The 24,008-nt window shown below is 40.8% G+C and overlaps 1 protein-coding gene across 1 annotated transcript in view; it reads left to right on the top strand.

Moving 5' to 3' along the window:
- LOC144761686 (enoyl-[acyl-carrier-protein] reductase, mitochondrial-like) overlaps positions 1-24,008 on the top strand; it is an 804,505-nt gene that overhangs the window by 742,914 nt on the left and 37,583 nt on the right. The window contains exon 9 of the mRNA XM_078646957.1: positions 13,810-13,882. Coding sequence (XP_078503083.1) covers positions 13,810-13,882 — 73 coding nt within the window. The remainder of the gene's footprint in view (positions 1-13,809; positions 13,883-24,008) is intronic.

The raw sequence follows: 24,008 nt of genomic DNA on the forward strand, positions 1-24,008 counted from the left end.
TGTTTGATGGCAAAATGCCGTGCTACCGGATAGCTAAAATCTTTATTGGCAATTGCCCGCATATGCTCTAATATCCAGAGTTTAACAGGATTGATGGTACTACCCACATACCTCAACGGACAAGGGCAAACCAAACAGTAGACTGCGTGATCTGTGTGACAAGACATAAATGTAGTAATTTTTTTGCCACCTTTGCAACCTGTCACATCATATGCTAAAGTTCTTTTACTTGCCGAACAGGCTTTGCATTTCCCACACGGGAAGAAACCTTTTGCATCTTTCAGAGTTCCTAATTGTTTCTCCTGGGGTGGTAGATAACTATGGACCATCTCGTCTCGCAGCGATCTTGCCCTCCTATAGGTAATAGAAGGCACATCAGGAATATCCGAGCCCACAATTGGGTCGGATTTGAGGATGTGCCAATGTTTAGACAAGATAGATCTTAATCTAAATGAATCCGCAGCAAACGGTGTAATCATGCGGAATTTAACCTCTTTAGAAGGGATAGTCTTTTTCTTTTCAAACAGTGTGCTGCGAGGTATTTTTCTGACTTTGTTCAAGGTTTCTTGAAGCAGGTTTAAATTATATCCTCTGTTGCGGAATCTCTCTATGCTGTCCGTGGCAGCTTGTTCAAAATCTTCATTATGGGTACAATTACGTTTTAATCGTAAAAATTCCCCGTATGGAATATTGGTGATAAGTTTATGGGAGTGGCTGCTTGAAGCATGTAAAACGCTATTTCCAGCAGTCGGTTTACGATAGAGTTGGGTGCTGATCTGACCATTCCTCACACTCACCTCTAAATCCAGGTAACTAACCTTTTCTTTGTTAATTTCCCCTGTGAATTTGAGGTTGCACTCATTGTCATTTAGTACTGATATATACTCATTGGCATCTTCTATAGATCCATTCCACACTAGGAACAGGTCATCGATATACCTGCTCCAAGCCACTATCTTGTTATTCCAAGCGGCATTACCGGGGGCCCAGGCTACCTGCTCCTCCCACCAGCCTACGAATAAATTCGCATAGCTGGGGGCGAAGCAGGAGCCCATCGCCGTCCCAGAACACTGTTGATATATTGTATCCTGAAAGAGAAAGATGTTATTATAGAGACAAAATCTTATAAGTTCCAATAACATCTTATTATGCAAAGTAAATCTCAATTCTCTTTTGTTCAGGAAAAATTCAACAGCGGCGAGTCCTTGTTCATGGTCTATGCAAGTATAGAGACTTGTAATGTCCAAAGTAATTAGTACATATGAAGGTTGCCAGGCGAGAGATTCCACTTTTTCTATGAAGTCTGTAGAGTCTCTGATATACGATTTCAGAGACAATACAAAGCCAAACAGAAAATGGTCTAAGAATTTAGAAAGGTTCTCTGTAAGACCTCCTATGGAGGAGATAATTGGTCTTCCAGGGGGATTGTGGATGTTCTTATGTACCTTGGGCAGGTGGTAGAAACAAGGTAAAATAGGGTTCATGGTTTTCAGAAAGAGATATTCGTCGAGCTCAATCATTTGTCGGTCATGCCACTTTTTGAGCAGTTGATATAGTTCTTCTATGCTTGTCAAATAATCCTTTTTCGTGATGACATTGTAGCACGACTGATCCTCAAGCTGTCGTTTTGCTTCTGCAACGTATTGTAGTCTAGACATAATGACTATGTTACCTCCTTTGTCGGAGGGTTTGCAAACAATCTTTTTGTCCTCCATCAGGCACTTCACCGCTAACTGTTGTTCCTTGGTAATGTTATGGTGCTTCTTTTGGGGTTTAAATTCTGTCCTCATGGAGGCCAGATCCCTGGCAACCACCTCTGCAAAGATGTCAATGGCGTCCACCGCAGTCTGGGGGACAAATCTTGAGGCAGGTTTAAAATTGCCCTTCGGTGCTTCTTGCTCTATGTTGACATTATCCAATCTTTGGGTTAAGGTGTTATTTGTTGCATTTGTCTCCATGTCACCCTCTTGTCTAAGATTTTGCAAGACTTCACAAGCTGTAAGGTCATTTACAGATAAGAGATCAGTGTCTTTTTTGTTTCTCAAATATTTTGATTCCTTCGTGGTTGGTTTAGTCTTAAAAAACTTATGCAATTTGACTTTCCGAATAAATTTATATAGATCTATGCGTGTCTGTGTATATTCCATATTTTTATTCGGACAAAAAGTGAGTCCAAGTTTCAAAACTGACTCTTCTGCTGACGTTAACCACTTGGCTGCTAAGGTACATCCCCCTCTTCCCATTGACTTTCCATTGAAATCAATGGAAACTCCATGACGAGTTACCCTTGTCATTAGCACTGAAGGGGTTAATGATCTTTCGGACAGATTTACAATGGTGAGCTGGTCTGGGCTATTCACCATCTGCCTCTCCTTTGGCTCCTGGTTACTCGTGTGGTTGTTCTTGTTTGTCCTCTGCCTCTTCCCTTTCCAGCCTCCCCGTCTTGTTTGTCTGCGTCTTCTGGGGGCTTGTTCTTGCCGCCACGGAGCCAGCTCTCTTGTATGACTTTGAACTCCTGTTGAAAAGGGGTTTTGATTGTCGATGTCACAGACATTGTTGTAAGACCAGACGTTTCGTCTCCAGAACTTTCACTCACAATGAGGTCAGAATCCGAAGTCTCCACTCTTGTTTCCGTTGCGGCTTTCGGCATCTGATTTTTTCTAGCCACTTCTTTACGTGGTTGGTCATATTTTTTATGGAAGGTTAAGACCCTCCCCATTGCATAGTCCCGCTCATCCCGGTCAAATTTTTCTTGTTTTCTAAGTTTAATTTTGGTTTCATATTTCTGAAGTCTCTTTTTCATGTTGGCCCTAAGTTGTTCTTGTTCCTCTTTGTTGGCGTTATGTGTAATCAACTCTTCCAACTCCTCTATCTCTTTAACGACCTTGTCACGGTCGCTCCATGCAAATTGGATCAGGATCTCCAACATGCCTTTGCAGGAGTTGGCTATATGTGACGCCCATGTTTCCAATAGCTGGGGGTCTGGGTTCTCATACGCGGGTACTGTAAAGATCCGAAGACCTCGAGGCACCCTCTGTACCTCTATGTACCCCTGTAATGATGTTCCCTCCCACCATTTGCGCAGTTCCCGTTCATATAGTTTTTCAAGTTTTTGGAACTGTGTGGATAGGGTGTTGGAGACAGCCACATTCGACACTGGTGGCGGTTTGGAAATGTCTGGGTTTTTATTCTTAAAGATGTCTCCAGCCGCATCGCGGCGCTCTGACATGTTAAACATGTTTTCTTAGTATCACAAATCTTTGGTGTCCCGGTCCCGGGAACCAAAATGAAGACCCGTCTGCTTTCTGCTGCAAACTCCCTCGCCCAACCGTCGATAATACACGTAGGACATAACACGGAAAAAGTGCTTAAACGAGCTGGCTTACCGTTTTTGAAGTCCGCCGGCTCTTGCACTTTCCGTTCACAGCTTCGGACGCTTTCACTTTTCAAAAGATGAGGAAGTGTAATTCTCCTTCTTCACAGACGTCCGTCGACGGTGGTGCACTCACTTTAAGTTAAATTGTAGCTCCAAAACACCAAGTACGTGAGTCACTCTGAGGGCGGGTGCTAGATAACGCGATGGTGCTCGCGTAATACATGAAGGCTCCAGTTTTCCAAAGATACCCAGCCGGGTTTACAGGAAAAGACCAGCACTCTCAAAGGCAGCAACAGATATTTTAGCAGAACGGTTTATTCAAAAAAGCAGACGCGTTTCGGGAGTAAAATCCCTTCGTCAGTGTTAACATCAGAGCGCCATAAATGACACCCTTATCTATGTTCATGAATCATATTGACACAAACAAAAGCGTTTTTTCTAATGTAGCGATCTTCGCTTTAATTGTGCATTTATTCTAATGCTTCGTCTCTCAGGCACGTGTTTTTGGACTAAAATGTCCATTGAAACTTCTGCCGATACACGGCGAGATTGTCCATTGAGTAAGCGCATAATGCATTTGCGGATGTTTTAAATGTGACCTGAAATATGGGAAAAGATTTTCAGTATCTCACGTTGACAAAATGTATAGAATGTATGCGTTCTAAGATGGCGCGTAATATATGCTTATATGCTTTAGTCCATTGTTTGTGTCAATATGATTCATGAACATAGATAAGGGTGTCATTTATGGCGCTCTGATGTTAACACTGACGAAGGGATTTTACTCCCGAAACGCGTCTGCTTTTTTGAATAAACCGTTCTGCTAAAATATCTGTTGCTGCCTTTGAGAGTGCTGGTCTTTTCCTGTAAACCTTGCTGAGTATCTTTGGAAAACTGGAGCCTTCACGTATTACGCGAGCACCATCGCGTTATCTAGCACCCGCCCTCAGAGTGACTCACGTACTTGGTGTTTTGGAGCTACAATATATATATATATATATATATATATATTCACTGAAAAAACCATAGGTTATAGAATATATAGTTAGGAATTAGCATTTAAAAAACCTTATTTTACTCACACAAAACCATTGAAATTCCATATATAGTTAGTTGCACTAACTATATATCGCGCACCCGCAATCCACTGCTGATCATGTCACATATTACATCATTCATGACATGGTCAGTGACATCACTGATGACATCACTGATGACATCTCAAATGACATCACTGATGACAACATCCAGTGACTGTATTTTTCTGTAAAGTTAAAATATGTCTTGAGTGGATGTATAAGTGTCTGGATGAAGGATTTAGTAGGTGCATGACTGACTGTATGAGTGAGTGATTAAATGTGTCTCACTGAATGCATGGGTTAGTGACTAAACTGTCTTAATTTGTGCATCATTATGTCTGTTGTTCTGTAAACTACTGCATGTGTTGATCATTAGCTATACGAGAGGCTATATGTGTTATTAATTGGTTGCCCAAGTATTTCTATGGGAGATTGAGTTTGTGTGGGGGTGGCTGGAAGGTGTGTGACTCTATGCATAGATGTGTGAGCAGTTTATTCACTAGGTGTATGAGTTCAAGAGTGCATGTGGAAACAGCTACATGGGCAGTTGACTGTGTGCATGAGTGTATTGATGAGTGAATGGATATCTCAATGCTACATGTCATAGTAAGTACATATGTAAAACACAGTACATGTGAGAGTTGGCATATATAAATAACTGTGCATGAGAGCCACTGAATGAGTGAGTGGTTGTATTGATCATTGTGAACTTGTATCAGGGATTGTATAAGAGAGTAAATATGTGTTAGTATATGTTTCAATAAGTAAGGTGTGTTTAACTGTATAGTTGAAGAAATGGAGGTGAGATTGTTTCTTTGCATGACTGACTGGGTGTGTGAGTAACTCCATGGATGAGTGGCAGTGTGTGAGTGTCTGTATACACTGAGTGTATCTAAGGTTATATTAGAGTCTGAAGAGGTTTATCGTATTAGCACAAGAATGATGTCAAATGAGATGTCATCAGTGATGTCATCAGTGATGTCATTTGAGATGTCATCAGTGATGTCATCAGTGATGTCACTGACCATGTCATGAATGATGTAATATGTGACATGATCAGCAGTGGATTGCGGGTGCGCGATATATAGTTAGTGCAACTAACTATATATGGAATTTCAATGGTTTTGTGTGAGTAAAATAAGGTTTTTTAAATGCTAATTCCTAACTATATATGGTCTATAACCTATGGTTTTTTCAGTGAATTTTCAAGGTTTTGTAAATGCTAATTCCTAACTATATATGGTCTATAACCTATGGTTTTTTCAGTGAATTTTCAAGGTTTTGTAAATGCTAATTCCTAACTATATATGGTCCATAACCTATGGTTTTTTCTGTGAATTTCATTGGTTTTTTAACAGCTAATATCTGTAGCTGTAAAATGTATTCTTCTTTAAATCCAAAAATATATTTTATATGTTTATGAATAATTTTTTTTTTAAATATTTTTTTTTCTTCGTTCCCGCTTCGCAAATCGGGAAGCTTCCCGTTAGCTGACCTTGATGCCACGAAATAGACCGCGAGCCGGTAAACGTTTCTTTACCGCAAGTGCCGCGTTACAAAACAACATCGTGACGCCTCCCGTCCGCATGACGTTTCACGTTGTCGCGTGATACGTCATATGACGTACTACGTTAGCGAACTGGTACGCGAAGCGAGTCGCAAAGCGCAGGTTTCTGGAAGCAAACCGGGAGGCCCTGCAAAGCGCTTAACGTAAACACAGCAAGTCATGTGACTTGGTAATAACACTTTTCATTGGTTCATTTCACTTTTGGTTTCCTAATGATGTAAGACTAGGTCATATAATCTAAAATGAACACTTTTGATTGGTTGAGAACTCTTGTTTTTCCCAAATGATGAAAATCCCTCCTTCTTTCCTCACTCTGACTTTCATCATTGTGAGAGAAAGACCCTTTGTGATCACTGAGCAATGGCTTCTTTAGTAGCTTCAGCTGGTGCTTCCCCACCACCTCCACCACATCCAAGGAAGAGTGGACCACCTGCTCAAGTTATAATTCAACAAGAAGAAGAAGAGGAACAGGAGGACGAGCACGAAGAGAGGCAGTTTTTGCCTGAGCAGCCCAGGACGTCTCACCGGAAAGAAAACTTCATTTGGCAATTTTTTAAAATTCCCAAAGGTCAGAAAAAAGTAAATGCAAGATACGTAACTTGCCTTATATGTCAAGATAGACTGTCCAGAGGGACCGACAAAAAATACAGTTTCGGAAACTACACAATGCATCGCCATATGACTAGGTGGCATCCTAACAACTACAGTGCTGCACAGTTTCGGAACGACCTAGATAATCTCCCTATTATGGCCAGAAGATCTGTTGTACCGGAAGTAACGGGACCAGAGGGCAGGGAGATGGTGCCAAATATACAAATGAGATTTGGTGATGTAAAACACATCTGCGCATTTTGCGATGGATTCATTTCCTACGGAGAAAAAAGCATCACTCTGATCAACAGAGCTATTGACTATCATATGCAAGTTTGTCCGAAACGCCCAAAATAATAAATACTTCTTTTTTTTGTTTTGTTGCTCCTGTTGAGCCCTTTACAATGAATCGTTTTCATTGCCCCCTCCAAGAAAACCCCAAAAAAATATAAAACTGTTCAGAAAAATTCAAAAACAGTAAAAAAATGTTCAGAAAAATAAAAAAAAAAGTTCTTTTCAGAACTACCTCCCCGTTATTAAAAAATTGGTACAATATTTGGAACTGTGCCAACCTCTATTTCTCTTAGTTCGCTTCCCAGTTCGCTCGCCGGTACGCGAACCGGAAGCGAACCAAAAACAGTAAGTATAAGGGAAGGAAACAGACACTTATGTTAAAAGAAAGACAGCTATAAGGGAGTAAACTAGAGATACCATTACCCGTAATCCACTGCTGATGATGTCACATATTACATCATTCATGACATGCTCAGTGACATCATCAGCAGAGGATTGCGGGTTTTTTGGCAACATGCCTTATCCACGGTTTAATAACGCTGCCTTTTGCTTTATATAAGTTTTCAAATTGTATGAAATATATACCAATAGGTCGTTATGAACCTTTAGGCAGTGCTTTTCTTCATGAGGTCTGGTCGCTTCCATACACATACAGATGTTTCAAAGATGATCAAGAAGTTTATCTGAATGGAGAGGAATGCACTGAGACGCCAGATCATTCACTAATGTGTAGGCACATACAGTTACACGGTTCATGCAACAAACACCGACCAAATATGGCTTGCGTGTTGCAAGGCACGCCAGTTCCTGCTATCATCCCCACGTTCAAGTTGTTGGAAAATGGTAGTTATTTGATGCTCAATAATGAAGATTGTTCTGAGTTAATTAAAAGTATTCCTTTTATCGTAACAGTAAGTGAACGGGTTATTTGCTGCAGAAATGTTCTATTTCCTCCCACACATGAACATAGGGAGTTTTCAATCTGGCCACAAATACCAACCTTGGGACACGTTTCAACGGCATGGCAAGAATAAGAGCTCTTTTGTCTCAGAGAGAGGTGGCCTTGAGTTCGGCCCGTGAAACTTTCGTACTTCACATAGCGAACACCCGTACAGAGGTGCACACCCTTTTCAATTAAGATTTGCCTTTCAATTTCAGCAACATGTTTCCGACTATCTTTAACGCATCCTCCACAAAGTCCCTGGCGCACTTTTTTAAAGTTGTTACCAGTGGTCTCGTGACTTCATTTGAGAAAATCTTTGGAGTCATCCCTGCTTCCTTTCATTCTATTTTCTGCACTCTGGTTCGTGGATTGGCATTTTTACTTGCATTACCAGCGGACGCTCTTGTGCTTTTTTACATTTTTAAATATGGATGTCCCTCCTATGCAACCTCCCACCCTGCAGCTGCTGACACTGTTCCGCAATCGCATGCTAGAATATTATGGCACAATGCCGTTGGCGATATTAAGCACGGCATATGGATTATCTTTTCGATTCTCCTACTTCACCTGTGTCCAGCCTGTATTTCACTGCCTGACCTGTGATTTCGATTGGGCCATTGATTTGTGTCTCTGCGGACCGGTTTCTCCTGACGTCGACTTTAATCAGCTGATGACTCCTATCATTACTCACGAGTTGGTTTGTCCTGGCGAAAGGATTATGGCTGCGGCATTGATGCATGGACTACTTGGTCCCTGGAATTTACTGGCGGCAGCACAGTCTTTCTTGGAACAGAGCTTTCTTGAAAACCCACCGAGCTGCCCTCTGATGGTGATAGAGGATCCGGTGCTGGGAGAGCACGTATGTTCTTTTCCGCTTTTAAATTGGATGGCTGAACTGTTTTCGGATGAAGACGGTGACTTCCTATTGGAGGCTGTTGCAGCTTATTTTGCATACACAGTTATGTCATAGACCTTTTTCATGTTTGATATGCTGAGTACTAGCATTTCATTGACAATTCATTGACTTATTTGTCAAGTTTTTATTATTTACCTTGCCTATTGGCTTAAGACTCGATAAAGTACTTGGCTGTTTTATTTTTCTTTAGCATTAAATTTTCCTAGTTTTTAATGCTTTACCTTGCGGACCGTCCACATATAAACTTGCAATCTGCTCTCATGAGATGGCACTTCTATTATCTTATTCAGTTCGTTTCCGGATCATGAGGAGGTGTCATCTAGGTCCTGGATATCTTTACACCGTGTTAAGTTAGCATGGGCTCATTACCGGTTTAAACGCCATTTTTCCTTTTTTGCAACTTCTGCACACGACACTTAGTTGTTGCTTTAGCTTTCCACCTAGTAGTTCATCGTGGTTTACATGAGAATAATATGTTATTGGTCTACTATCTGCTTTACTTGTTAAACTATATCTGTACAGCGAGTGCTAAAGTTTCAAGAACAACACGATACAGAATTGTTATGAGGTCTGATCTCCACGACTTCATACTCATAACATAAGTGCAACTTCTGCCAATTCTGGGCATGAGGCGGGTTTTATATTGCTTTGCCGAACACACATACACAACAGTTGATGCGGTTCACATGAAGAGAGAGCTGGTGTATGCTGATGTGATTCCTTCAAATCTAAGACACTAAAGTATGGGCACGCCCTAAACCAACACAAAGAGACCTTCTTAGCAAATAATATAATATGTGTATTAGGGAGGGTGAGATATAAGCAGCCGCGGGCCGTGGAGGGAGTTACGATGGGGCAGGGAGGCGGGGAGGGGGAGAAGCAGGGTGGAGCCCTCTCTACCTTGCCCCTCCCCCTCCCCGCCTCCCTGCCCCACCGTAACTCCCTCCACGGCCCGCGGCTGCTTATAAGTGTTGCTAACTCTCATTCATTTACAGCATGTTAACATACTGTCACCATTCGCTTTTTATGTACTAGTAACTATGCTGGTAATTTTGCTACTGATAATATGTGTACTTGTATTCTCCACCCTGCTTCTCCCCCTCCCCGCCTCCCTGCCTCACCGTAACTCCCTCCACGGCCCGCGGCTGCTTATAAGTGTTGCTAACTCTTATTCATTTACAGCATGTTAACATACTATCACCATTCACTTTTTATGTACTAGTAACTATGCTGGTAATTTTGCTACTGATAATATGTGTACTTTTATTATCTAAGGTACTACGCCTGAGAAGACGGCATTAGTAAATAAACATTTCAAATACACATCTGTTCTTCTTAACTCCATGTTCTGGTTTCTAAGAAATCTATAACGACCGACTGTTCATGAGTTCCACGTATCCTGAGGTACTATAAGTTCATATTCTGGATTGTCTAAACATTGAGAGTTTGTTATATCCAATGTGACACTGTACCTAGCTTGCTAAGGAGTTTTTGATTACTAACGTGAGTTTTGGGACACCCTAATTCGCCGAGGTTCCAATCCTCTGTCCACAGTTCTGTGTGAGAACAGAAACCCTGCGACAGGGGCACCCCCGACCCTTGCTGGAGCTTCATCACACTTGCGATACAACTCCAACAATGCATTCGCCGAGGTTCCAATCCTCTGTCCACAGTTCTGTGTGAGAACAGAAACCCTGCGACAGGGGCACCCCCGACCCTTTCTGGAGCTTCATCACACTTGCGATACAACTCCAGCAATGCGCCACCTTTACGGCACAGATACATCATGCATCTGTGCTGTTTTTGCCCCATGATGCGCCGCATTGTAAATGCAGCACACCATAGGTGACGGAACAGCGGCACAGAATGACTAACACATCCCTGGTGATGCGCCAGTCATCATAAATGTATCCCTATGCTTCTTATCTTGTTGGAGATGAACCGCCATATGTATCATCAAAGTTTTTTGCATTTCCTAAATAGCGAACTTTAAGGAATAAATAGCGATTCTTTACCATTCCTAGTTTGCGATGAGCTATTTGCTAATTAGCCGAATGTAGCCCAATGAAGCCCAATGTAGCCCAATGTAGCCCAAAGATGGCCGCCAGACACACAAAAAAACAAATGTAGCCCAAATATCAGCCAGATGTAGCCCAACTATAGCCCAGTGACAGAATGACCAATCAGCTTCGCAAACCTCCGTTACGCGAAGCGGAGCGCTGTTACAGATATATATCTTTTTTTGAACGTTAATTTCTCAAAATCCACTGGAGCACATATATTGAGACCTAGCAAAGGCACATCGGGCTACCAGTCCCTAATATTTTGCCAAGTTTCGTGCAAATCCATTCAGCCGTTCGATTATTATTATTATTTTTTTTTTTTGCCCCGCGGGGCCCTTTTAAAACCTCCACATCAAACCTAGGGGGTCAGCGAGGATCTACTATGCCCCCTTATAGTTATTTCCCCCTTTGTTTTGACCTCCTCTTGTCTCTCGATCCTACCGAGAGACAAGATGGCGGCCGCTACGGACTGTTTGGAATGTTGACAGACGCCGGAGAACCAATCAGCTTCGCTTCACAAAGCTCCGTTGCGCGAAAAGTCCGCGAACCAGAGCGCTGCCCGGTCCGCTGTTACAGATATATATCTTTTTTTAAATGTTAATTTCTCAAAATCCACTGGAGCACATATATTGAGACCTACAAAAGGCACATCGGGCTACCAGTCCCTACAATTTTGCCAAGTTTCGTGCAAATCCATTCAGCCGTTCGGGCTAAAAGTGAGGCCAACCGCCCTATGGAAATTAACATGGGAAAAACGCGTTTTGGGACCCCCCTTTTTTCTCGGCCCCCCCTTGACGAACCCCCCCAAAATTTTCAGGGGCTGCTCAGAAACAAAATGTGCCATTTTCCTGAAAATTTCAGCCAATTCCGTCCACAAACGCCAAAGTTATTAGACATAGAATTTTCAAAAAACCCATAGAGAAAAAATCCTAACTATATATACCTACTGGCGACCGCCAGTAGGTAATATATATATATATATATATATCCACAATATCTTCCTTGAAGAAGAAATCAGCCGCACACCGACAACGAAGCTTGCATTATTTATTAAAAACCAACGGCAATCCTGACATGTTTCGTTCTCTCTCGAACTTTTTCAAAGGTACGCCGTGACTACCATGTTCATTTTTGTGAAACCACTACGCTTATGCTTAATTTGTAGGTTTGTCCCCGCCTCTATTGGCTTGCAGTGTCTTCTGGTTCATGTGGTTCACTGATTTGAATGTGTTTGCAACCCTCCATTGGGTAAATATTTCGAAGTTTGTTTTGTCCTGGTTTGATAAAATGCAAAGTTCGTTGTGCCCTAAGCAACCCATTTTCGAGGCTGGCTCGGGGTCCATACCAAAGACAGTCTTTGGCGCTCACCAGCCTTCCCTATTCGCTTACGCGGCACACACCAATTGGTTCCTCTGCGGAAAGGCAACGGCGCTCTATCTAGAGGTGCGTAGCTGCGGCGGAACCACGCCGTAAATATAGCCATAATATCTTCCTTGAAGAAGAAATCAGCCGCACACCGACAACGAAGCTTGCATTATTTATTAAAAACCAACGGCAATCCTGACATGTTTCGTTCTCTCTCGAACTTTTTCAAAGGTACGCTGTGACTTCCATGTTCATTTTTGTGAAACCACTACGCTTATGCTTAATTTGTAGCTTTGTCCCCGCCTCTATTGGCTTGCAATGTCTTCTGGTTCATGTGGTTCACTGATTTGAATGTGTTTGCAACCCTCCATTGGGTAAATATTTCGAAGTTTGTTTTGTCCTGGTGTGATAAAATGCAAAGTTTGTTGTGTATATATATATATATATATATATATATATATATATATATATATATATATATATATATATAAAATAATGTTACTAGACAAAGAGATGCTGTTGAAATACAGGTCCAATATTGTTTCTAACTTTTGTGACCTGTAAGCAGTGATGACATTTTCAAGTGGTGTTAAGTGTCTTTAGACAAAGGTGTGGTATGTGCCTGTGTTATTATGAATCCAAAACCAGTCCCAGGATGCTTGTTTCCGGTCCAGGGAAGACATGGCTTGGCAGTTCGGGCTGGACTGTTCCCATGAGGCACAGGGTCAGACTGATTTGCAAACGGCCATGTCTGAACTGTGGTGGCTGAGTGAGCTAAAGAATGGTGATGGATTAAACCCAGATCAGTTGATTGGGGGTGAGTGTTTGATTTGCTCAAACCCTCCGTCCATTATCCGCTTTTGTTTCGCTTTGTTTGCCCTAAGTTGGCAGGGTATGCTCAGACGTGAGTCCCTAGCTCACTTGGCCACTGGATTCAAGATAGCCTGGCTGATGAGGATTATGAATCCGAAACCGGTCCCAGGATGCTTGTTTTCGGTCCAGGGAAGACATGGCTTGGCAGTTCGGGCTGGACTGTTCCCATGAGGCACAGGGTCAGACTGATTTGCATATGGCCATGTCTGAACTGGGGTGGCTGAGTGAGCTAAAGAATGGTGATGGATTAAACCCAGATCAGTTGACTGGGGGTGAGTGTTTGATTTGCTCAAACGCTCCGTCCATTATCGCTTTTGTTTCCCTGTGTAGAACCTGCCAGGATCCAACAGGAAAATCATGGTGGCACCATCTTGCAGAGTTTTCTGATTGATAGAAGGGGCACAGACCTTAACACCAGATCTGGCTGCCTAAAGTGCCACTGTTCAGAATATACGATCCCAAGGGTATCAGTAACTAAAATAGCTCGTAGTGTGTTGAGGTCCCCTCAGTTCAGGATAAAGTGCTTGTAATGGAAGTAATTAGATCCATTTAGTGACAGTATTCTAAAATTTGCATATGAAACTTTAACATTTTTATGCATGAACTTACAGGATACAAGCCTGCACAAGAAAATCAAACTTTATCATGTAGGAATTCATTACTCAGTTATTTCAGATTAAAAAATCACATTAGTATTATAAAATCAAGTCATGACGACTCCTTAATTTGCCATTTCTCTTAGAAACATCTAATATTTGATGACATCAAAATTCGTGGGTTTTGGATGACCCGATGGAAAAAGGAGAATAAGAAAGGTAATATTCTGAATTACTTGAAATGAAATGACTAATGTATATGAATTATCGTTTACATTTTAACCAGAAAAAAGGATAATGTATAGGAAGAACATGTGCAGCAACTACCCTTTTTCTCTAAGGGACATATGATCGGAATTTTTTTTTCCCTATGTCTCTTCTTTCATCACTATGCTCTCGGATGGACTTGGGGCACTGGGGTGCCTGCTCTGTGTTGTTTGCTGTGGACTAATTTCCAGAGTTTGGAGGCTGTTAAGTTTCTTCCTCACCTGGGGTGTAGGCTGGGATTGGGTTTACCCTGTGCTCTCTGGCCTTCTGGGCCTTGTAAATTTAGTTAGCATTCTCCCTGGCTCATGCTGTTGTATTTCTGCAGTTACTGCTGCTGCCTTCCTGTTGGGTGACTGTGATGTGATGGTTTTGTTGTGGTCCATAATTTATCTAGCTTTCTCCTGGTAGAGGGGCTGGGGAGTGCCTGCTCTTTGCAGCACTAGGTCCCTTTGCTTAGGGTGAAATATTTGTACCTCCCCTTTTTTCTGGGGCTTAACCTACTCTTGGGATTCTTCATGCTCCCTGCATACTCATACATGTCCTCTTCAAAGCCTCTGCCTCCCTTCAAAGTTTGTTGCTGGCTTGTGGTTCTATATTTTCTCTACCCTTCCTCAGCACCTCTAGGTCCCTTTTCTTAGGGTGAAATATTGTCCCTCCCCTTTTTTCTGGGGCTTAACCTGCTCTTGGGGTTCTTCGTGCTCCCTGCCAACTCATCCATGTCCTCTTCAATGCCTCTGCCTCCCTTCTAAGTTTGTTGCTGGTTTGTGGTTCTATATGTTCTCTACCCTTCCATGTCTCCCTGCTAAGCTTGGATTAGGGTCTTGGCTAGGCAGGGTCTTTGAGGGGATGACTGGGTTTAGGTTTTCCCTTGTGCTCCTTTGCTGAAATTGGAACTTGTGGGTGCTGTGTCCTGCTGCATCTTTTCCTGTTTGGGCTGCCGTCCCCCATTTCTTTTGGTTGTGCACTTCCGGGATTGCTATATGGCTTTTTTTTGTGCCACCTGCTGAGCTTGGCAACCTCTGGCTGGTTTTCATAGCCTTGGGTATTATGGTACTATCGTTTTGCCTCCCTATTCTCCCTACAGCCTGGCTCTGGTTTGCTTTTCTTCTGCCTGTGATACTCCTTTGGCAGGCAGTTGTTCTCTGTGGGTGTTACTTATTTGGGTAGGGCTTCTGCCTTCCAGGTGGGCCTTTCTGTCTCCATTACCATAGCTTTATGCGAGCCAGTGTTTCCTGATGTGCTTGATGTCTCTATGGCCTCCTTTTGCAGGTTGTTTCAGCTGGTACCTGCATGAGGTATCTTGGAGCCTTTTTCTGTGTCAATCTTTGCATTCTCTGGATTTTTCTGGATCTGCCATGGGTGTTCAAGCCTGGTCTCCCTCTTTGACTTCGCAGTACACTGAGGATGTTGTCATTTTTGACATTACATTGATCGGTCTACAACATAATGTAAACGCTCTCTATAGGTACACCGAAGCAATTTATATAAAAGTAAAGATCTCCAAAACAAAAGTAGCACCATTTAGGGGAAGGAAACATCACATCCCTTTGGACTGAAAATTAGATGGTAAACAGATAAAGGTACGTAAGGCATATACTTACCTGGGGCAGGTATTCACACAGACACTCAAAAACAATTCTAATCTCCAGACCTTGGAATTCAAGGCTATAGCCCACATAAGTTCCCTAAAAAGATGTTATTCTTCCTCTGAAAAGAGACATTTCCACTCACTCCTTGAAATATATTGTGCTAAAATTTCTCCAATTCTCTTGTATGCATTAGAATATATTCCCATAAATAAATGGAATACCCTGAATAAGATTAAAGGGAAATTACTCCATATAATAACCACAATGAGCTAAGCTACACCGGTATAAGCACTCCGTCAAGAACTTTCATTAGCAAGTGCCTACACAAGAGCCTTGGCCAACATAATTAGATGGGCATACAACCTAGTGCATGTGGAAGAAGACTCTTGGCGAGCCCTTTTAAAGCATGAAACATTCATGGTTTGAATGAGCAACTATACTTTTAATGAAAATCTTGTGACACCTATAGGCCATTTTAAATGCACAGTCTTGGCTACGTGCACACTTGAAGTTGTTTTTAAACAATACGACCCGTTTCTAGGTTTTGACCTATATATTTCATATTGTTCTCAGTTATTTTTGCTGGGATTTTACCTCTAAGCACCTATATTAAATACTGGGACGATACAAGTGATAAGAAAGGATTGTGCAAACTCTGCAATGGAGGAGTAAAAGATATAGCCCATGTTCTATTTATTTGCCCCAGTAAAGCCTTGATAGAAATGCTTTTTAAAGCTATGTTTTAGATATACCCTATTTACTACTAATGATTTGATCGCTCTAATTAGTTCCCCTCCAAATTAATTTGATTGTTACCATCTGTACAAATGTTTCAAATCCTTTCTGTTGTTTTTTTAAAATAATTTATACATACCGCTGTTATATTTATAATTTTGTATTCATTTTGTACTTATTTTAAATTGTTGACCTCTGAATAGGTCTAAATCAATTAATACACTTATATGTATCTTTGTCGCCCTGTGCTGGCATCCACATTCTTGGGCTTTAATGCATGTTACATTGTGTGCTGCTGATGCTGGCACCTCCTTTACTCCATCTCTTACTCAATGGTATAGTACTGGGGTTACCCGATATACCTCAGAATTTGGACTTCTAATATAAGTATATAAAAATGTGGTTCTATCTTATTTATTAATTAAACCGTAACCACAATCCTCTACTTCTCAATGAATAAAAGCAAAGAGCACAACAACTTCACATTTTTCACTTTTAGTGCATCATATATTGTTTCAAACATCACACAAGAAATTTATATTCACAAGGTAGGTGTTCCAAAAAACAAAATAAGGGCAGCTGCACAGTGCTTGTGGAAGGTGAATGTAGTTGTATCATAATAGGTACAAAACAGACAATGAACATGTTTGATTAGAAGGGATACATGTAGTGATTCATATGGCAAATAGTCAAATTCATAGTTTTGCCTACTCATACATCAAAACAACAAATCTTTTAAAGATTTTAATGTTGATGTTTTGACCCATGGAAGGGTGACTTAACGAAAGCAGATCTTCATCACGACCAAGGAAGATGGATACATCCTGTGTTGTAAAAAAACACTGCGAAAGGATGGTGTACATCGGTGCAAGAAGCTGTGTATCATGTAGTATATTTGGGTTATTTCCTCACTGCCAAAACATGCCAAAGGAGGCCAAGGAAAGGCACAAAGAGTCACCTACAATCACTTTATGTAAGGCTCAACAGCTACCTTTGGGATGAACCAAACACATGTATTTAAAATCTGCTCTACATGAAAGAGTTACAGTAAATATGTATACATCTAGTGTAACTCACCAAATTATCACTTGAGTGGTCTCAAAATTCCCTGCCAACTTCAAAAAAGAACATGAGTGGGAAAAATAGGAGAGTTATAATATTTATATACTTCAAAATAGCAGCAGCTTCAACTCACCAATTGTTACAATTATCAAGGTTGAAAAATTCTGAAATGCTCTAAAAATCAACATAAAGTCAAATGTTACCAAAGAAAATTGAACATGCGAAGAGTTCAATCAGTTGAATGGTGCTGGGCCGAAAAAGGATCCTTACATGTGCTTGTATGTCTGTAATGGTGTATACGCTGTGCTGCAAGAAGTGAGTTCAGAATGAGCTCTTAATGATGTGGGTGGGAGCTGCATATCGAAGTGCACCCAAGCCTATTAGAAACAGATCCAGAGTATTTTTCTTACGTAGTGTGTGGGAAAATGCAGACTGGCCCCCACTGGATTCAATAGTCTTATTTTAAGTTGAAGAGTGAAAACACCTTTGTTTAAGAATCCGTTTTTTGATGTAGATTGAAGCAATACTGGGAAGTCTAAATGTCAATACATGGTTATATGCCGTAGTCGAAGTGGGCAGGATTGGCAGGGCATGGTGTGCCCCTGCTTTTTTAATATAATAGAATTTGTTTCCCAACTTTTTTATTTTAAAAATGCATCCCAGGATGGCAGAAGTAGCCCAGGTCTTTAGATATGGTGAGGCCGTATGTGGCAGTATGGGGATGGACGGGCTGTGCAGGGAAGGGAAGGGAAAGGACTCTGTCTCTTCGTTCTTGCCCAGAGAAGACAAGGACAGTGTTATGACAGAAGACAAAATGCAAATAAAATGTTAATAAGGCTTTATTAACATAACAACAAATAAAAGGCTCATGCAGGTCCTGGCAAAACAAGAGGTTATCATGTTCCCAACAAATCATCTGATCTCGATGTTACATGACATCACGTAAATACATTAAGAACATTCTAACATATTGCATCATAGTGCTAGCAAGATTTAATAGCTTAAATCATGGTGCAGGCAAACTTGTCAAAGGTGCATGACCTTAAGAGGAACTAAGAGCAAACTATCTGTATACTTACACATATACAACATCTCCCTTTCTTTAATGATGAGAAAGTTAATGCAAAATATACTCTTCAAATCTCTTAGTCAATTTTGAGACTCTGCCTGATGACATGGAAGGTTCATCGATTTCGTTCTGTAATTAATACCGATCATTAGAAGTTAAATCAGATCTTCACCAGAACTGTTATTTACTTGAGCAACACACAAAGGTCTAGTGGCTGAATTATTATTCTTAGTATTAACATGTTTCAAAAGTACCGCTCCCTTAGAAGCCTCAACAACACAATAAGGTGCAGTGACAGCTGATTCTCCTTTTTGTATTTTAATTAGGTTTCTTGACAGTAACCCAGTCACCTTTTTTAATCATTGTATTTTTTGCTGTATGAATTTCATCATGATAAAACTTGGCTAACTTGTGTTTATCTACAGTTTTCTGGTGGACCTAAAGATTACTATCAATGTATTCAACATGTTTTACAGTTTTAAACTCCAATCCAAACTTTGGTGTAAGCATAGTATTTTCTTTCCTTCCTCTCATTAAAAAGAAAGGTGTGAAACCTGCTACATCTTTTTTAGTCTTGTTGTAACTGTTAACTTTGTCAAGTAAAAATGTATAAACTGACAGATGTGAAGCAACAGCCAATTGGACTTCTTCTTTTAAAAATCTATTAACACGCTCCACCTGTCCATTTTAAGATAGAGACTATAAAGGTGTTTTCTTCTAATTCCTAGGTCCTTTAAATAGTTTGTCACTTTGATTGAAACAAGTTGTGTACCATTGTCAGAAAATATCAGGCTGACCTTCAATTGCAAAATTCTAAAAAAAATCTATAACCAGTTCTGTGGTAATATTGGGTAGTAAATCGTAATGAATCCATTTACTATAGTAATCAGTTAAAACAACACGATATCTACATCTGGTCTCTAAAATGGTATAAGGGCCTGAAAAATTTATGGAAATCTTAGAGCAAGGTGTATCAGGAATGGTAACCATTTACATCTAATTTTCATTGGTTTTCAAATGTGTAACTGAATTTAAACACTGTACACACATATCCATGTACAAATTAACATCTGCATCCAGTAATAACTACATAGAAGTTTTTTTGTCGCAGTGGTACCAGGATGTCCCTTGGGAGCCAATCAATCAATTTTTTCCTTAACTGATGTGGTGGAACAAACAAATCACGGCTTAACAACATACCATTTTCTATGGTTAACTCTTCAGCTAACTCTTGACAGTCCTTTACATTTTTTCTAAGTTCTTAATGGTGGCCATTTATCTGTCATGTACTCCATTCATTTTTGTAAAACTTTATCGTCTTTCAGCACTCCTATCCATTCTTTATCTGAAATTGCATCATCGCTAAGTGAAGTTGATTCAATGGGAGCTCCCACACAATCCATGTCTTCTAAGCAATCATCTGCTTGATCAGTGACAGGAAGCCTGGACAAGCAGTAAGCTGACAGTCAAGTCCACCAGAAATATGTTTGATTTGAAAATTAAATGCATGCAACTTTGCCATTAATCGGACTACTCTAGAAGAAGCCTTTCCACTACCTCTACTGCAACAATCTATCCATCATATAAATTAAGGGCTTATGATCTCTGACAAAATCAAATTCCTTTCCCTAAAGGTACATTTAAAATCTTTCTACAGCTCATACACAAGCCAACGTTTCTCTCTTTTGTGCTGTAGAACAACTTTTTATCAACTGGATGTGAACGCAACTGTGTATTTCTGTCCAACTTTTTTGTGTAAATATAGCTCCTATGCCACTGCACTTGCATCCACAGTGACAATGTTTTCCCGTCTGAGCCGTAAGGATGCAAAGCTGGTGCAGCCACAAAATATCTTTTTGTCACCTGATATTCATCATCTTGCTCCATTCCCCACTTGAATTTGACTACTTTTCATAACAATTTACGCATGGTTTCAACTTTTTCAGCATAACCACTGATAAATCATTAATTATGTTCACGTAGGCTAATAAATGACTTGAGTGCCTCTTTCTCTTTAGGTGTGGGTGCATCACTAATTGCCATAACAAAGTCTTTTTTGGGCTTTGATTTTATCAGGAGTCAACATATGTCCTAAATACTCAATATAATTTTGTAAAAATGTAAAAATGTGCATTTACCCTTTGAAACAGTCACAACTCTTTTTTTTTAAATGAATTGTACTGTATTTCAAATGTCATTATGTTCCTGAATGGTACCTGCATGTACAAGTATATCATCTTGAAATTGCTCAACCCCTCTCACATCTTTAAAAATGACATCCATTAACTTTTGAAAAATGCTGGTGGCCGAAGCCAGCCCAGAAGTTATTCTCACATACCTCAAAGCTTCAAAAGGAGTTACAAAAGTTTTATAGTCTCTTGATTCATTGGATTACTTTACTTAGTGATATGCGGACTTGAGATTGATTAATGAATACAATTTTGAACCGGACGTGGCAGCCAACATTTCTTGTATCTTGGGCAGGGGGTGACAGTCCGTTACTATAAATTTATTCAGTGATCTCAAGTCAGCACATAGCCTAATATTTCTTGTTCTTTTTAATAACAACAATAGCGGTAACCCATTAAGATGAATCAGTGGGTTGTATAACTCCTTCATTGTACAATTTGTCTAGTAACAGCTTCAATTCAATTTTTACTGAAAGTGATAGTGGCCTTACTTTATCGTTTACCGGAATGACACTGTCCTTAAGTTTGATAACATGTTCAAATCCTTTAAAACATCTTATATGATCTGCAAAAACAGCTTGATTGTCATTTAAAACTCCAACATTTCCAAGGTTATCTGTTCATTTGCTTTGAATACCAGAATTTCACCTAAAACAATAGGTTCTGGTGATCCTGGTTTCTAAATAATTCCAAGCTAACCCAACTCTTTCCAGCCTATGATATTCCTCCCTTTTTCAGCTACATAAAGATTTGTTTCGAAGGATCTTTCTCTAAATCTTAAAGTGTCTTCAAAATAACCTAACATGTCTATATTAAATTCCTAAAAAGCTTTTGGAATTACATCTGTGACCTGTAATTTGACATGTGGCCAATTTTCAAAATATGTTTTGTCAGATATGATAGTTATGGATGAGCCAGTATCTGCCATAACTTTTAACTTAATTTTCCCTATTTCGATTATTCCTAATGGTGCTTTCGTCCTACCTATGGATTCATCCACTGTCAAAACAATATTTGAACACATTTCTTATTTAAATTTGTCAACACTTCTAATGCTAACTCTTGCAACAATGTTACCTTTCATATTTGTACATACTGAAACAAAATGATCATATTTTTGACATTTTAAACACTTCTTACCCACAGCTGGACATAAAACAAGATCGGGAAGCAGCCAGGGATTAGACATCAGCACTACCTGGAATTGTCACTTACATAGTATATTGTAAATGCACGTTGCCCACCTCAATGGTCAGCTGCCTATTGATCAAGCCTAAAAATGTTATATATACAAATAGAGGTGCAAACACTAACAATTCATAAATGTAACAAATTCAAGAAATGAATACAAGTTACAGGTCTTGGTCGTTGTATTGGTTACTTTTCTTTATATTGATTTTTCTCTTATATATTTTTGTCAAAACTAGCGCCGCCAATGCATTTCACCTTAAAAAAGGCTTCATCAGGGCTGAAAATATGAAGGATAAAACACATATGTAAAACCTTATAAGATTCTATGTGACACCATAATAAGTCTATTTACAGAACAAGACATATATGAAAGGACACATTATACACAACAGTACAGTCTCATTATCAAAATCCATTATTAAAATGTACATGTGAATCTCTATCCACCAAAGCAAGGCTATTAACAGAGATAGCAGGTTTAACCGACTATTACATTTAGGTAGAATTTCATAATATCCAGTGAGTGTTAATCACCAGCACTAATGCAAACGCATGGGCAACTCCACAAAAAGTATGTAACATACATAATACATAACTAAAACAAATACAGAATATGAAAATATGTTCACATCCCAAGGGTAAGAAACACCAAAAGACAAATTTAGACAAGATGAAAGGAAGACACAGAAAATCACAAGGCATGCATGGAGTCAATACAATAATACAGGAATTAGCGAGTGAGCGTGTTTTGTCTCATTTTAAATAGATCACATGGTTAAAAGAGAGGAGCCATATGCTATCACAATGTGAAGTGCACTTTAAAAGATGACACAGACCGAGTACCTCATGCTGTATGGTATGTCTCATTCACATACCTGGATTAATACAAATGTGTTGGGTTCGCCCAGAAGAAAGAAAAGTATTTATAACTTCATGGTATTCTTACCATAAAATTGTATAAGCCACTCAAGAAGAAATAAGATTTCTCTTCAGCAGATAGTCAGGCTTATTTATATTCAACAAAAATCTAAGATTAATAATCGTATTGATCTTTATTAGCTATATACGTAGTAAATGTACTTCTCAATAACACCAATGACATCCCGCCCTCGCAAGATCTGTGCGACTCACTGGCCACCTTCTTCCAGCGCAAGATCACTGACATCCACGACAGCTTCAACTCCTCATCTGCCCCGACCACAACAAACCACACCCCGAACATCACCTGCACCAACCAGCTGACCTACTGGTCCCACGTCAACGACGAAGAGACACGCAAGAACATGAACTCCATCCACTCAGGATCCCCGTCAGACCCCTGCCCACACCACGTATTTAACAAAGTTGATGCAACCATCGCACCCCAATTGCGGAAGATCATCAACATCTCCTTCGACCAGCAACATACCCGGAAAGCTGGAAGCACGCCAAAATCAACGCCCTCCTCAAGAAACCCAAGGCAGACCCCAAAGACCTCAAGAACTTCTGGCCCATCTCCCTGCTCCCCTTCCTGGCGAAGGTCAACGAGAAAATCTCCAACATGCAGCTGACCCGCCACCTCGAGGACAACAAAATCCTAGACCCATCCCAGTCTGAATTCAGACACAACCACAGCACTAAAACTGCCCACAGACGACATCAGGTGCCAGCTAGACAACGGCGAAACTTCAGCCCTCATCCTCCTGGAGCTGTCAGCCTCCTTCGACACGGTCTGCTACTACACACTAAGAACATGCCTCCAAGAAGCCAGCATCCAAAAGAAGGCCCTGGACTGGACCACGTGCTTCCTCTCCGGCAGAACCCAGAGAGTCCGTCTCCCGCCCTTCCGATCCAAAGCCACCTACATCATCTGCGGCGTACCCGAGGGCTCATCCCTCAGCCCCACCCTGTTCAATGTCTACTTGGCCCCCATCACACAAGTGGCCCACCAGCACGACCTGAACATCATCTCCTACGCTGACGACACCCAGCTCATCCTCTCCCTCACCAAGGACCCACACACTGCCAAAACCAACAACCACGAGGGAATGAAGGCCGTCGCCGAGTGGATGAGGAGTAGCTGTCTGAAACTGAACTCAGACAAGACGGAGGTCCTCACACTAGGTCCCACCCCCTCTGCGTGGGATGACTCCTGTTAGCCGACCACACTGGGAGCAGCTCCAACACCCACGGACCACGCACGCAACCTAGGATTCATACTCAACTCCTCCCTCTCCATGTCGAAGCAGGTCAACGCCATCTCC

Source organism: Lissotriton helveticus, chromosome 6 (genome assembly GCF_964261635.1).
Source record: "Lissotriton helveticus chromosome 6, aLisHel1.1, whole genome shotgun sequence".
NCBI classification, from domain to species: Eukaryota; Metazoa; Chordata; class Amphibia; order Caudata; family Salamandridae; genus Lissotriton; species Lissotriton helveticus.